The sequence below is a fragment of the Clytia hemisphaerica genome, unplaced genomic scaffold (genome assembly GCF_902728285.1).
Source record: "Clytia hemisphaerica strain Z4C2 unplaced genomic scaffold, Clytia hemisphaerica genome assembly, whole genome shotgun sequence".
Taxonomy (NCBI): domain Eukaryota; kingdom Metazoa; phylum Cnidaria; class Hydrozoa; order Leptothecata; family Clytiidae; genus Clytia; species Clytia hemisphaerica.
The window spans coordinates 141,313-158,456 of record NW_027104138.1 but is presented as its reverse complement, the minus strand read 5'-3'; the positions used below and the strand labels follow the sequence as shown (position 1 = coordinate 158,456).

Genomic DNA, 17,144 nt, shown 5'->3' with positions numbered 1-17,144 from the left:
AAATTATGGCTTCGAAAATTTGGAACATGTTCTTCGGAAATTGAAGAAGAAAACCTTCTGATTTTCGGACCTTTTTTTGAAATGCTGAATAAGAAATAATGAAGCGACCGTGATTGGAGATTCCTTTGGCATTGTGTTCTACGAGAGCCAGTTGTACACAATCTTTGGTTCACTAAACGAAAAACAATGTCTATTCTTCGTATTTTTATTCTAAAGTTAGGGCGGAAAATTGTTCCCGTTGAAACGCGAATCGCCCATTTGCGCCCCAAGTTGAAGGCGTTGTTAAGTGATACGGAACCGAGAAATAGAAAGGAGTTAATTATTGAATAATTAAAGAATATCAAATGCCGTCATCATGTCATTTTTAATTACTACTGCCACACTATCCCAAGAGGCTTGTTAGTGTTCAGAGTAGCTAGGAATAAATGTTCAAATGTTAATAGTCACTCATTGTCCATTGTTGTTCATGTGAATACAATGTCTTTGTATATTTGTATAGTGATAATTTAGGAGTTTATATGTTATGTATTATTTTCCAGAAGAAGATAATGAGAAGGGTAAGGCTACAAACACTTTACAACAGGATAAGAACGTTTGTTAAAGAAATGGACGCTCCATCTATAATGAATAATTACTTTGTGAGAATTGCATGAATTCAAATTATAACTTCGGCAAAACGTAATTTTTGAAATATGGTATTGCTCCACCACAAAATATAGAGAGTGTTTGTTTATGTTCCGAATGGCGCCCCGTCAAATTCTATCCACTTCACCTCAAAACGAGTGACTCGATTTTCTTGTATTCGATTGAAGATTGTTCCTCGTAGAAGAAACTTTTGAAAATGAAATTTTCTAAACTCGCGAATTAGACCCCACTCGTCAACTTCTGCGGTATAATTAGGTGGTAGGTCTCGTCGGGAAGAGGCAATTTGCCCAAAACCTTCCAATTCTATCCGATTCACCCCGTCCTACGGTATTTTGTTTTTTTGTTTTAGAAGAAATACTATACGGTAGAAAATAAGGTTTTATACTATTATTTTTAAATTTGATATTTTAAATGCCTATTATAACGAAAAATTTGTAAGTGGGCGGAAAAATAAAAACGCCTTTGTTTTGAACACCCGACTGCAAAAATCTCGGGATTCTGGGACTTCTTTTGAGACGGGGGTTTGACATGAAAACAAAGAGCTAAGTAGAATTAGTAGAATCAACATTTTCAAACTTTAAATACAGTGTAAAGTATTTTTGTAATCAAACATTATATTAAGCAAATATATTGAAAAGTAATATTTCGTTATAAGCAAAGATAACTTGTTCGGAAATAAAAAGTCTTCATTTTTCGACCCCCGGATTTTTCATCGCATAATTTCTACGGGAAATCGAAAGTAATTTCATTCGGCTTGTGATGTTTGAGAGCTTGGATGTTGGGAAGCTGTAGGCAGTGTAGACCTAAAGCTCTAAAACAGCATCTAATAACATGAAAACCAGAATATGATTCTTCAATGGGAATCAAAACTATAAAGTGCACTTACAAACATCAATTTGTCAGATCTAACAAAATTAATAACCGCACTGTCATCATTGACAATAAAACAAACGATTTTCTGTCAAGAGCCTTGTAAACATTCCAACAACTTCCATCGAAATGATCTATCACAGCTCAATCTACCATTTTTAGCGCGGTCCGAGGATTGAGCCAAGAACGCTCCGCGAACTCCTCCGCGGATGAAAACTTCAATCTATCAATCATTTTCTCAAGCGAAGAGTACGCGAAGCGATTCTAGCTTTACGATAGTGCCGCGGGACATCAATGGATAGTATTCAATCATCATTATCCCTTTATTTTCATTCCTAGAACTTTTGCAAAAAAAAGGAAAAATAGAAAAGTTGTATTTTTTACTGCTCTATTCACATACTGAATTTAAAAAATCTTCTATGTGGCGTTTTTTTGCAAACTTCAAAAAACTGATTTTTGTCCCGCCTTTGCGGGACTTTGGCTTAAGTGCTTGAGTGCAGCATAGGGTACAAATCTACCTACCTAGGGTACCATCTACCTCAGTATGCTATTCTTAACTGGAATGTCAAAACCAAACAAAATCAAAAAGCTAAAATCTTTAAAAGAGATTTCAGAAAATTTGATCGAAACAATTTTTTTCATGAGTTCTCAGTTATCTCTTGGGAAAACCTTTTTGCTGAAAAAACACCTGGTGAGAAACTCAACATCTTTATCAATCAAACAACCGAAGTAATTGACAGACATGCACCAATGAAATCTTTTAAAAACAAATATACAAAAGCTCGAAAACCTTGGATAACAGCAGGCATACTGAAGTCTATTAACACAAGAGATATCCTCCAAAAAAAATACTTTAGATCCAAAACACCTGCCTTAAAGCAAGAAAAACACAAGGCTTATAAAAAATACAAAAATCTTCTACTGAAAATAATGAGACAAAGTAAAGCTGAATATTACAAAAAATATTTCAATGACCATAAAACCAATTTGAAACTTGTCTGGGGTGCCATCCATGAAGTGACCAACAGCAAATCTAAATCTGACTTGAGTCCAAAACTTATCATTCAAAACCAAAAAAAATTATGCACAAATGAAGAAATTGCTGAAGCTTTCAATGAGTACTATGGTTCTATTGCTGATAAGACCAAAGCTGAAATTCCACCTACGGATAAAGTCTTCACTGACTATCTTGGTGCGCCTAACCCTGATTCTGTGTTTTTTCACCCCACATCTCCTGATGTCATCAATAAATTAATCAATGAACTCGACGAGAAAAAGGCAAACGGTCCATCGAGTATTCCCACGTTTTTCCTAAAACTCATTAGTCCTAGGGCATCCATCAATCTTGCTGACATCTTCAATGAATGCCTCCAGACTGGAACTTATCCTGACTGTTTGAAAAAAGCCTCTATCAAACCTCTGCACAAGAAAGCCTCTAAATTAGAGATCGGTAACTACCGACCCATTTCTCTGTTATCCAATATCAACAAAATTTTTGAGAAACTTATTCACTTCAGACTCTCTGAATTTTTTACCCAACACGACATTATCTTCAAAAACCAATTTGGATTCAGAGAGCGTCACAGCACAAACCATGCAATAATTGCTCTCACTGAACTAGCGAGAGAAGCCCTTGATAACAAAGAATTTGCTGCAGGAATTTTTATTGATCTTAAAAAAGCGTTTGATACTGTGGAACACAGTATCCTTCTTCACAAACTTCGTAACTATGGTGTCAGAGGCAAACCTTTTGAATTAATTTCGTCCTATCTCAGTAATAGAACTCATGGTACTCTCATCCAAAACACTCTTTCAAGTCAAATTGAACAAAAACATGGTGTCCCACAGGGATCTGTGCTTGGTCCTCTTTTCTTCATTGTTTACATTAACGATTTGAACAAAGCTATAGACCACTGCTCAACTATACACTTTGCTGATGACACTAGCCTGGTTTACAGCCACAAGTCACTGAAAACCCTAAACAACATAATTAATAAGGATCTCACACACCTGGTCCACTGGCTCAGAGCAAACAAAATCTGCCTGAATGCATCAAAAACAGAAATAATTCTTTTCAAATCCAAGTTCAAGACAATTACGAAAAACCTGAATTTTAGACTGAGTGGCCAAAAACTGGAGCTATCAAAAACGGTAAGTTACTTAGGTGTCATCATTGATGAAAATCTTGACTGGGATTCTCAAATTTCCAAGACTGCCCTCAAGCTTTCAAGAGCAGTTGGTATGCTCAGTAAACTTCGACACTATGTAGACTACAAAACTCTTTTATCTGTTTACTATGCCCTTTTTGAATCTCATATCAGCTACTTTATCCAATCTCTTGGTCATGTCAAGGTTGCCTCATTAGACAAGCTGGAAAAACTCCAAAATAAGGCACTCAGGATTATCCATTTTAAAGGCCCTCAGGATTCTGCCAAGCCTTTATATGTAAATAGCAGAATCTTGCCCATTAGGTACATCATGAAAGAAAAAAACTGTCTATTTGCATATGATTTTCACAAAAACAGAGCCCCAAAGTACTTTTCCAGCTTCCTCTCTCCCATAGGTAATAATGCTCCCCATGTCACAAGAAACAAGCAACTGTCAATCACCAGAACAAAGAAGGTAATGTATGGATCGCACAACATAGCTAATCTTATCACCAAAGACTGGAATGAAATCCACCCCCATCTACCTTCCCTTGACCAAATTACCAGCAAATCCACTTTCAAGGCCCACCTTCATGCTTACCTTCTCACTAAACTTGCCTCAAGTTAAATCCCTTCCCTAACTCCCAAGGTTTTTCTTTGTAGATGTATATATTATTATTTTTATTATCATTGTTATTATCACTATTACCTTTTTTTCCTTTTTTTTCTTATTTTGAATTATTCCCCAATTATATGACACCCTCTAATTTAACCAGCTCTGTCTAACTCCACCAGTTTCCCTCTCTCTTATTGTTATACATTTGTTTTTTTGTTTTTTTGTTTTGTTTTTTTTTTAATTATTTTCTTCCTTTTCTGTTATCTGTACTTTTTTTTGTTTCTATTAAACAAAACTAAGCACTGTATAATCTTACTATTTAACCTAAACTCCTCTCCAATAATGATTTTATGGGCACTACATTCTTTTTTCAAGGTTGCTAAGGTTTTTACTAGTTTATCTAATTTTCTTAGTTTTCCTATCATCGTAACTAATACCAAACCATTGAGCTCCTCTATTAAAAACTGATCATAACAGTTTAGTCAATAGTAGTAGTAATGTACATTAGTTTTTATTATAGCTTTTTCTCTTTTGTATCAAAGATATAATTATGATTTACAATCATATATTTACAAATAATTGAAAAACCTCACATAAAATTTATAGCTATATCAAAGATGATATATTTTAAATGTAATATAGTTTATAGCCATAGTTTAGCAAGTCAGTTGTAAATTATTTATGATCTTGCACGGTGAAATATATATCTATCTATCTATCTATCTATCAAAGTCCAAACATGCGTTTCCCGTAATTTTTGTATGAAGGGTTAGGTCTATACTGGTAGGAATAAAGGTAAACAAATTATACTCTTTTTTCTGAAAGAAAATTAACATTTATAGTCTAGGCTGTCTGTCGCCAACAGGACCCTGCCGACGCACCGGACTTAACGAACACCGGACACGCGAAAGTCCGGTGTAAAATGAGAATTTTTTTTACCACTGGACAATCTCTACACCGGACTTAAGAAAGTCGGATGTCCGGTGTTGGAGAAGGATATTTTTCCACCGGACAATCAAAACACCGGATATGACCAGTCCGGTGCGTCCGGTGTTTCTTAATTTTTTGTTTCATAAATGTCCGGTGTCCAAAATTCCCTGTATGCAACACCGGACTGACACCGGACTTATTGCGTCCGGTGTAGCGAAAGGATACTTTTTGCCACCGGACAAATACACCGGACAGTCCGGTGCGTCGGCAGGGTCCTTCGCCAACTAGACCGGTCCTCAACTGTGGGCAGGGGACTCTATCTAGGGACTCCAATAAAATAAATATTCCCTGACTTTTCCAGGTTTTCCCTGACTTTTACAAAAAATAGTACAATTTCCAGGTTTTCCCTGACCAGTGAGAACTCCTACTATAAATAAGAAAGAATCACTGCTTCAATTACCAAATTTTATCAGCTATTTACTTTACTGTTCTGTGTTTGCTGACTGCCTGCCTGACTGCAATTTCAGGTCTTAAAACCAAAATCAAAAAAATCAAGTACCACGTGCAGGATGTTCGGTGAATTTTGTCTCGCTGAACTTTGTGAAATCGATATTTTCCTCTCGGAATTGTTTGAACAGTTGAGCAAAACCTGACTTCAGAGCATCCTTTAAAAATGGCAGAGTCCAAAACGTAAACAAACTATTTTTGAAAAGGAAAGTGCTGCAGCGGTCATCGATGCCATGCCTACATTTTCATGGACAAACCTTATTTTAGTCCTTTTCTTTGGATATCTTTTCAATTCAATTTATGTTATATACACACTCTTCAATCCAGATGAATGTGATATAAAAAAATCGGGCAGAAGGTGCTTAGAACCATCATACAAGCTGAAAGATCTGGATGATTTGAAGGTATAAAGATAGATCTCCCGGGGGGCGGCGGGGGGGGGGGGGGTACTTAGGCAAAATGGGTGTCAGGTATGTGCGAGCCACAAGGGTACCTTTGCTCATTCCTCAAAAGTCTCTCAAAGGGGTAAAAATTCAAAAGTTAGTCTCTAAAAAGGTCCCAAAATCACGAAAATCAAAAATTTCTCTCTCAAAGCCAGACGATGAGGACCCTGTCGACGCACCGGACTTAACAAACACCGGACACGCGAAAGTCCGGTGTAAAATGAGAACTTTTTTATCACCGGACAATTTCTGCACCAGACTTAAGGAAGTCAGATGTCCGGTGTCGGAGAAGGATATTTTTTCCCACCGGACAATCAAAACATCGGACATGACCAGTCCGGTGCGTCCGGTGTTTCTTAATTTTTTGTTTCATAAACGTCCGGCGTCCAAAATTCCCTGTATACAACACCGGACTGACACCGGACTAATTTGAGAGAGAAATTTTTGATTTTCGAACAAAAATCCGGTCAAACCAATCGAACGTAATCAAACGCTATCGAATAATTGCGATTCGATTGTCGAGCATAATGGAATCTCAATAGACCTTTTTTCAAAGAGGACGTCCTGTTGAATAATTATGTAGTCCAGCCATAAAATTAAAAACAATGATAGAGCCATGTCACGTGCGTTTGGTTTGGGAACGCGAAACACGAACGCGAACTACCCATTTCTATACTTTTCTATATATCTCCAAAACTAACAGACTTTTTGAAATTCTGTAAAAAGGTCCAAGTTCCTGAATAGACCTTTTTTTAATGAGGCCACCCTGTTGAATAATTATGTAGTCCAGCAAAAAAAACAATGATATAGCCATGCATAATTATTACAATAATATGCATGAAACAGTAATTCGTAAGAGGCCACCCTGTTGAATAATTATGTAGTCCAGCAGAAAAACAATGATAAAACCATGCATAATTATTACAATATGCATAATACAGTAATTATGCATGGCTCTATCATTGTTTTTATGGCTGGACTACATAATTATTCAACAGGGTTGCCTCTTTAAAAAAAGGTCCATAGTTTTACTATGTTCTGTGAAAAACCATCAGTTTAATACTCGTTCATCTATTTAAGATTGAAGACAAAAATTTGCGAAGAAAAATAAACCTTGAGTACAAAAAATGCTTTTTTAAACACTTTTTTCCACCGAAAAACAAATAACTTTTGTAGACTTACCTTCCCCAAACATTGAAGAAGCCTCTACTAATCAAACAAAACATAAAGGCTAAACTATTGTTTGATATGGTTTAATCGTTTTTCATTGTTGTTTCTTCTCAGGTATCTGCGACCATTGTGACCACCTTTGACATGTCATCAATACAACCAGTCAGCGTAACTGCTCCATTTTGACAGCTTGCCCTCCTTCCCTCGTTCTTTTCTCTTTATCTTATCCCCCTCTTTATCTTATCCCCCTCTTATGCAGAGTCTTCTTCTTTTTTCAACATCAGTCCTTTTGACGTTTTATATTTAACCTTTATCTCACCTACATTTTCACTATAGGGACTTATTTTATTTTTTTCCTCGTGTCTCCAGTATTTAGGTTTTATTTCTAAAAAAGTTTTTTGATTTATTACATTATATAACCATTAGATGATTTTATTTTCATTTTTGTTAGATATCATTATTTTGTTAGATATTATCAAACTGACATGATACCTTTTTGCAGCATAAAAAGTGCTGTATTTTTATTATTTACGGTTTTAGTGAATAGGTTTCCATATAATTTCTAGCTTTTAGTAGTTAACCTTATGGTTTTGCCTCTCGTAAAGCTATATAATTTACTTATGCTTTTCCAGATTTATCACGCCGTATGGTGGTTTTTACAAAATGTATATAGTTTTTAACGAGTCCTTAAAAAAAAGAAAATATCTTATCTTATCTTATCTATCTAAAGTAAATGAGATAAGATAAGATAAAACCTTAAAATCAACCAGAATTTACAACATTTCGTCCAAAGCAAAAGACATGCTTCTCTCGCCGCCATCTTGTTTTAGAATGCGAATTATTTTCGGTTCCAGTTCCCACGGTCTTTTTTTCATCCAATCAGATCGCGCGATTTCACTTTCGCTTTTTCTAGTCCAATAAGACAGCAGGATTTGAGTCATGTGACATCTCTATTGAAAAACCCGTACGGAATAAAATAGAAATACAGGGGGTCACACTAATGGCTTAGAAACTTAGAAACTTAGAAACTTTAATTCTCTTACCCCCGTCTCGCCCCCCCCTGATATGAGCAAGGGAACCATGTTGGCCACCCCTACTGAAAATTTCAGATCACAACAAACAAGGAATTAATTCCTGTAACTCGATGAAAATTGGAAAAAGCTGGTTTTTGACTGTTTCTGATCCTAAGGTGCTATTTTTTGGGAAAAGCTATGCAATTTATGTCTGGATTTCTAGAAAGCTTACCCATTCATTGTCAATATATTTTTTATTTGAAAGTAATTGCTTCATGGAATAAAAAGATGTAGTCAAATCTTGTAGGGTCATTTTTCAAAAAATTTTTGTCAAAATCAATTTTCGCATTTCGCCATTTTACCCTATGCAAACGCACGTGATGCATAATTACTGTATCATGCATATTGTAATAATTATGCATGGTTTTATCATTGTTTTTCTGCTGGACTACATAATTATTCAACAGGGTGGCCTCTTTGAAAAAAGGTCTATCGAACGGCCCATTCCTGGGTAATATTTGATTGTGTTCGATTGTGTTTGAGTAAGGTTAGATTGGTTCGATTGATATTTGAACTATGTTCGATTGTCATTTGCATTCGAATAATCTTCGATTCCGTTCGATTAGGATTATGTTTGATGAGTTTGATTAAATTAAATTGGATCACTCCGTTAGGGCTTATTAGCGGGCGGCCGAGTGCTTAAGTACCGTACCAAAGCGAATAAAATCTAATATAATTGAATCAATCAAACGTAATCGAATACAATCGAAAGTAATCGAAGCAATTGAACAGCAAATCCTGGGTAATATTCAATTGCGATTTGATTGCCTTCGACAATCGAATTGCAATTATTCGATTGCGTTCAATTGCGTTCAATTGATACGGCGTTTGATTCGTTCGATTGACAGCGTTTGGTCAAAGGGTCACGATTTCCAAAAATTTTGACCAAAAATTGGTGAAAATCAAACCAAGATTTGGAAAAAATGGACCAAAATTTAGGAAAAAGTCTCTCAAAGGGTCCCAAAATCACCAAAATTTTGTCTCTCAAAGGGTCGATTTTTCGATTTTCGGCTCGGACATACCCGTCACCTCGCAAACCTAGTACCCCCCCAGAGTTTTCTTTATAACAGTATATAACCTATGCTACGTCATATATTCCTTCATTTTCAGCATAAAACTCCTACTCTTTGGAATAATGAGCACTGCTCTTGTTTTGAATATTGAAATTCTCTGGACAAATTGAGGTTTAGTGAAACAATAAAGCTAGATGGTGTCAATAGAGCTTTTCAAGCGTGCGCCTTTCCATCCGCAATATTGAACTGTATGCAAAAATTATGGTGGCTGAATTGCCGTGGTGAAATTCCCTTAGAAAGTATGCAAAACATATGCACAAAGAAAGTATTAATATAAAACTTACATTGCATAATTGGCATTATATTAAAGTGCAATCTTGAAGAGGAAGAAGAAAGATTAAATTTGCTTCCCTTGAATGGCTTGAAAACTAAAAATAATTATATTCCATCATCTCTTAGGACAAGCACTTCAAAAATCTATAACATTAGACATAAACTCAAACTGAAAAATCACCAGCGAAGGTAAAAAATAATCCTTATTTGGCTGACGGTAAATTATACTCCTGGGAATAGAGCTATGGCACGCCAAAAGGGTTTTTAATACCAACTTTTTTTTTCGACACCAACTTTTTTTTTTCAATAACAACTTTTTTTTTCGATATCAATCAACGTTTTTTTTTTCTGATACCAATTTTTTTTTAATATCAACTTTTTTTTCGATGTAAACTTTTTTTTGTCTCGATTACTCGATTTCTTTATTTTGCAATGTATATAGACAGAGGCTTATAACACACAAAAATGCATTACGCGCGTGTTTGATCAGTGAATTCATTCACATGGTATGCGATTGCCTGTGACAAATGCAACAAATGTTACCATGTCAATTGTCTCTCAATGAATGCTACTGTCTTCAATGCGTATACAAAAGACGAACTACTCGAATGGATCTGTCCTAGCTAAGCCTCGGCCAACATAAGCAACTCATTATTTGATAGTTTCTCTGCTTCTAGCACTGCAGAAAGTGATAATGATGAAGCTGAAAATCAAAATAACCCTCCGAAAACAAAAAGACAATCGCTCAAGATCATGATCGTCAACTTCCAAAGTATCTCTGGGGAAAGAAAGAAAACCTTCAAAAACTCCTTTACGATCACAATATTGATGTGGTTCTTGGTTCAGAAACCCATATTGATCCTTCAATTGGAGATAGCAATATTCTTTCCAATGGCTACCGTGCTTTTCGAAATAACCGTCTACATAAATCTGGTGGTGGTGTTATTATCATTGTGAAAAATTCACTCTTTGCTGTCGAAGCTGCAAAATCGAAAGAGAGTGAAAGTATATCCGTCAAGATTGAAACTTTTCAGAAACCCATCATTTTAACATCAGTATATATACCGCCCGACCGATAAAAACCAGAAATATCTAGACTCTTTAATTAAAGACATAAAGAGCAATCTGTCCAAATTGATATCAAATCCTCATTGGATAGGGGGAGATCTGAACTTACCAGACATTGATTGGTCTACTAATAGTATCACAAGCTCTCAATACCCTAAATTGCTAAATGAATTGTTTTTGGATATGCTAGGAGACAACAACTTAGAACAACTTGTCGACTTTCCAACCCATAGAAATAACACCCTTGAACTTCTAGTAACGAACAATCCATCTTTCATTCAAACTATCAGTGACATACCTGGAATCAGCGATCACGACCGGATTGTAATTGCTGATATTATATGCCACCCTCGTCGTAGTAGACCTGTCAAAGGAACAATCCATCAATGGCATCGTGCAAACATCCCAGAAATCTAAGATTCCATTAAACAAGACCTTACCAACTTCTGTCAGTCACATAATTACGATACACCAATTAACATACTATGGGATGAGTTCATGAACATCTCAAACCAACCAAGGAGTCCTCGCAACGCTACCATGTACCGTGGATTAATAGAGAGTGTAAGCGTACATCCCAAAGACAAATTCGTGCTTAAAAAAGCAAAGAGAATAAATGCAGACTCCGATTGGGAAAGATTACGTTCACTTGGTTAGAAAAATAAGAGCACATGTCAAAAGGCATATGACTCTTACATCAATGACTCAATAATGAGTGACAACCCCAAAAAGTTTTACAAATTCATTAAAAGCAAACGACAAGACAGTGTTGGTGTACCAACTTTGAAAGTAGACAATAAAGTGATTATTGACGACCAAATGAAGGCTGAAGTATTAAACAGCCAGTATTGTAGTGTTTTCTCCAGCCCAGATGGTAAAACTCCAAGCTTTGAACAATGGTGATCAAGTTGATTCCATCTTACTCGATTTCAGCAAAGCTTTCGACAAGGTTGACCATTCAAAGCTTTGCCACAAACTTGAGCACTATGGAGTCAGAAGTAGTCACCTATCTTGGATAAAATCATTCCTTAGGAATCGAACACAACAAGTTGTGGTCAATGGTAAAACATCAAAGTATGCTGAAGTCAAGTCAGGAGTCCCGCAAGGAACAGTATTGGGTCCTTTATTATTCCTCGTATACATTAATGACCTTCCGCTATGTGTTGATTCTAATATACTTTTATTTGCAGATGATGCTTATCTGTACCAAACGATATCTTCTCTTAAAGACAAAGTAACGTTACAAAATGACCTAAATAACCTCCAAATATGGGAAGACTTATGGAACATGGAGTTTCACCCAGGTAAATGTAAAATATTGCGTATAACTAATAAAACAAAACCATTTCTCGCTAACTACACCATTCACAATGAGATTCTTGAATGTGTCGACAATGCCAAATATCTTGGCGTCATTATAAACAAACGCTTGAAATGGAATACACACATTGATATGGTTTGCAAAAAAGGTACACAAACACGAAACTTTCTACAGCGAAATCTGAGAGGATGCACCAAAGCCACCAAAGCAAAAGCCTACAAGACGTACATAAACCCAATCCTCAACTACGCATCTACTGTCTGGAACCCTATTGGGGAGAGCAATCAAGGACTGCAAGACCGAATTGAAATGATACAAAGGAAATCTATTTGCTTTGTTTATGCTGACTGGAACCGTCACTCCAGCCCAACAAGAATGATGGACGATCTAGAATGGAAAACCTTAGAAACTTGAAGGAAAATTCGCAACCTTACAATGATGCACAACATCATTCACAGAGCAATTGCAATTCCTGAGTCTATATTTTCAAACAGGGCTAGGTTTTCTAATTGTATTCGATTCAAACAAATGCATGGGCGAGTGCTTGCCTACAAAAACTCATTTGCTCCATCAACAGCTAAACTCTGGAATGATCTCCCTGGTGGACTTACGATAATTAAAGAATTTAATTGTATATCTTAATTGTAAAAATAATTACTTAATTTTATATTATTTATTTAAATATTTATAATATTTGGTAGTCTGCTACCACATTATGCCTGCTCCTATGCTTACCCCAGCACTGAGGCTACTTCAAGTTACATTCTTTCTGCTAGCTTTAGTACTTCTTTAGTACTTCTCTCTATCAAACCTAGTCTCAAGCACAATCTATCTCAGCACGCAGGGCTGCATGCTTGGTTAACCGTATGCGTCGAGTTTCTTGAGTAATCTGCGGTGTGGAACTGTATCAAAGGCCTTGGCAAATAGATAACATCTACCACTTTACTTTCTGATATTGAGTCTGCACATTTATCAAGATAACTCAATAATTGTGTGACTGTCGATCTTTTCCCCAAGAATCCGTGTTGCTTGTCAGAAATTAACTTTTTGTCTACTAGGAACTTCATTATTTGATCTTTAACAATTCTTTCCATTAATCTACAAGCAATAAATGTCAAGCTAACTGGCCTGTAATTTTCTGCCAAGTTCTTTTTTCCTTTATTATAGATCGGGGATACGTGCGCAATTTTCCAATCATCCGGTGGTAGTGTACTTTTTGCGAAGGATTTGGACATAACAATGTATAGGGGGACAGCAATATAGAAAGCTAACGCCTTCAACATAGCAGGATGAATCTCATCTGGTCCCAGTGACTTGTTGAGGGTTTACGCCTTTCAGTTCTTTTCGGATCATTTCAATGGTGAGATCGAAAGTTACACATGAGTCTGTATGTGATGCAAACTCTGGTAGTGGTCCAGCAGGCTCTTGTGTAAAAACACTACAAAATTGATCCTGTAGTACGTCTGCTTTATCTTCATCCCTATAACAGAGTGATGAGTTATCCTTCGGGTCAAGAAGGAGAGGAGAAATTCCCGGTTTTGTTTTCATGGAGCTACGAATGTGTTTCCAGAATTTCTTTGGACTTTTCTTCGCTTGATCACAGATTTGTTCTTCTAGCCTCCTTCTTGTCTGTGCTATTTTTCTACTTACAAGGTTTCTTGTTATCACGTATTCAGCTCTACTTCTCTGTTCTGTTGATGTGCCAAACGACCTTATCCATTTGCGGTGGTGACGACGCTTTTCTTTGATGGTTTTTCGAAGTTCTGTAGAAATCGCAAATTTCCTCTTTCTTTTATAAGAGTTTTCTCTTTTTGTGCATGGTACGTATTGGTTCCTAAGGTCAAGAAGTTTATCTCGTAGCATATTCCAGCACTCGTTAACATGTGTGTCGTCTGCCCTGCTAATGAAATCAGTAACCCATTCAGAATTTTCAAGATCTCCTTTCATCGCTTCGTAGTCTGCTTTATTGTAATTGTATTTCGCACCTACAGGCTCGGTCAGGGGGGGGGTCAGTGTACTAGAAGGCGGCATGTATGTGTACTACAAGGTATTTTTCAAAACTTGACACCCACCCACCCCTGAAGTACACCATACTACATGGAAAAATCCCAAAACCACCCCATACACCCTATTTACTACCCAGGTAGTAGCTGGTAAAAAAACAAAACCACCCCATACCCCCCATTTACTACCGGGTACTACCTTGAAAAATCAGGAAATCGGGAAAACTTTTTTCCAAAAATCGGAAAAACAGGAAAATTTTTCTCAAAAATCCAAAATGGGTGAGAAATCAAACTTTTCAAAAATTACGTGAGACCATGTAGAAATGCATGAGTCTCACACCCAATGCGTGAGAGTTGGCACCTCCAATGTACGAATGTTGAATGTTTGAATTCAAATGTTCGAATGTTTACATTGACTCGATAAACCTTCATTTCAGTGGGATCTGGTAGGATTTCAATTCATTCCAAGAAGTTTGGAAGAATGATCTTGGACAAACTTGGCTTGATCAATTTATAATAGAACAACTTTACATTTCTATTTTAGCAGATAATTTCTTAACCTTTTTGTTTCCACACTGTTAACATCGATTTTGGACCCAACACCCCTATTTTGTTACATAGGTAGTAAAAATGAAAATCGATTTTGGACCCAACACCCCTATTTTGGTACACAAGTAGTAAAAATCAAAATCGATTTTGGACCCAACACCCCTATTTTGGTACACATGTAGTAAAAATCAAATTCGATTTTGGACCCAACACCCCTATTTTGGTACACAGGTAGTAAAAATCAAATTCGATTTTGGACCAAACACCCCTATTTTGGTACACAGGTAGTAAAAATCAAAATCGATTTTGGACCCAACACCCTAATTATAGTACACAGGTTGTACATGACAAATTTTTTTCTCAAACACCAACCCACCCCAGGATACATGCCACTTTCTGGTACACTGACCCCCCCCTGGCTCGGTTTCAAAATAACATTCAAATGTGAATGAGAGAACACTATGATCGCTTTTGTCAAGGGGGGCTAGATAGGTTAGATTATTGACTTGGTGTTCTTCGTTTGTCAGGATCAGATCGATAAGGGAAGGTGTGTCTGTCCCTCTAGCTCGGGTTGGTTCATCAACGTGTTAGTAGAAAAAGGTGTCTCTTAGTGCGTCCAGAAATTGTTCATCTTCCTTTGTTTCGTCGTGAGGAGTGGACCAGTTTTTCCAGTTGATGTCTTTGTAGTTGAAATCACCGACGATACATTTTGAGTATATTTGTTGTTGAACGCAATTATCACTTATGATTTTATCATCAACTTTAAACGATTTCGTTGTCGTAGTTGCAGTTGCTTTAACAGGGAAGATGTTCTTGATAGTTTGCCATAACTTGTGAGATTTGCCATGGTTTTCTTGAATTTGTGTTTTGAAATAACTTTGTTTTGCTCGCTTTATCTCATTTAGGACAAAGTTTTTTTTTCTGCGGTAATTCTGCCAGTCGATGCGTTGGCCTGATTTTTGGGCTTTTCCATTGAGTTGATCACGGATGTTCATATGTCTTTTAACTTCTTCGGTTAACCAGGGTGATGTTACTGGATACCCAGGCTAGTAATGGCTGTGTAATATTAATATTTGTCTTGCTTTTTTTGTTTTAATGTTAAAAGATGTAAAATCAAAATAAAATAAAGATGATAGCTTTACGTCTGGAGTCTAGAAGTCATAAAGGCCTAATCTCCATAAAATTTGGTGTGTGTTGTAAAATAATGGATAATGAATAATGACAACTCGCCCGCATCAAATTCAGAAAGTGGATCTTACGGTAAACTTGAAATCCAATTCCATCGGCCTAACGTTCTCGATGGATTGTCACGTACGTTCAATTGATTGTAAATCAGTTCGATTGAGCTTATTATGTTCGATAAGTTTGATTTCAACTAAGTTGGCCCACTTTTTTAAAGCTTAAGCGTGGGCAGCTGCCAGCAATCTGCTAATGGAAAATTAGATAGGAGCCGCGAACGCATAAGCACAGCACCAGATTGATTAAGGGGCCACTCACATATCGATTCTTCCCACGACTAACGTCAAATTGACGCAAAGGAGAGGGGGGGGTTAGAGTCTGTGACGCTAAGAAATTTCACTAGAAATATAGATTTTTGAGACATTTATTCCGTAACAAATGTTACTTTCCATATTTCTTTTAATCCTTTTATCAACTAAGATCTGCTAAGATCACATACCTAAGTATTCGGTCGCCTCGCTATTTTGTAGAATAATTTTAACCAAAACAAAAGGCTCGGTGTTCATGTCTCGTGTTCCTTTTGTTTAAACGGTTCGCACGGCTCTTGAATTTTGCAGACGGTCAGTCTTTTTTTTTGAAATGCCGCTATTCTATTGATCATAACATGGTTTCATCCATCTTTTCCAGTCCCCCCTTAAACAGTAAATTACCCCTTATCCATTTCTTCCACCTCAATTTGAAATTCCATTTGTACTATGCCCTTATCTTGCCCTTATTTTGCTTTAAGAATATGATTTGTCTTCAATATAAGATTGGAACATGGAATTTCTTACAGACATGGCCCCTGGCGTGCGAATCAGATAAAGCACTTTGTAATACACCTTGAAGCACTATTCGACTTTTTTGGCCATAAAAACTTTTTCCAGGCCTAATCCCATGGGCCCCCTCTCAAAAAAACTTTCGAAGCCTATTATCTTCTTTCGAACTAATCACATGCGGTTGAGTCCCAAGATGCTACGTATCATAAGGATTGACCCCTACTAATAATCTTTTAGCTAAGTATCTTTTTCAGTGTTCAAACTAATTTTGACCCATTTTTAGATCTCTAAAATGACATATTGGAACTGAAATAAAATGAAAAGGAAAATCGAGGTTCCCATTCACTTTATTAAAGACTATTTAGAGGGATAATCAGATGAAAAATAAAATTTAGCGCAAAGATTCCTTCCATTGCAGCTTGGAAAATACCACCGTGTGTTTCCATTTCAAGAACGATG

At 36.5% G+C, this 17,144-nt stretch overlaps 1 protein-coding gene across 1 annotated transcript in view; it reads left to right on the top strand.

Annotated features, from left to right (window-relative positions):
- Nucleotides 1-5,700: 5,700 nt before the first annotated feature.
- LOC136813683 (lipid scramblase CLPTM1L-like) overlaps nt 5,701-17,144 on the top strand; it is a 34,012-nt gene continuing 22,568 nt past the window's right edge. Inside the window, exon 1 of the mRNA XM_067070179.1 lies at nt 5,701-6,119. Within this exon, the coding sequence (XP_066926280.1) occupies nt 5,949-6,119 (171 nt within the window). The 5' untranslated portion in view covers nt 5,701-5,948. The remainder of the gene's footprint in view (nt 6,120-17,144) is intronic.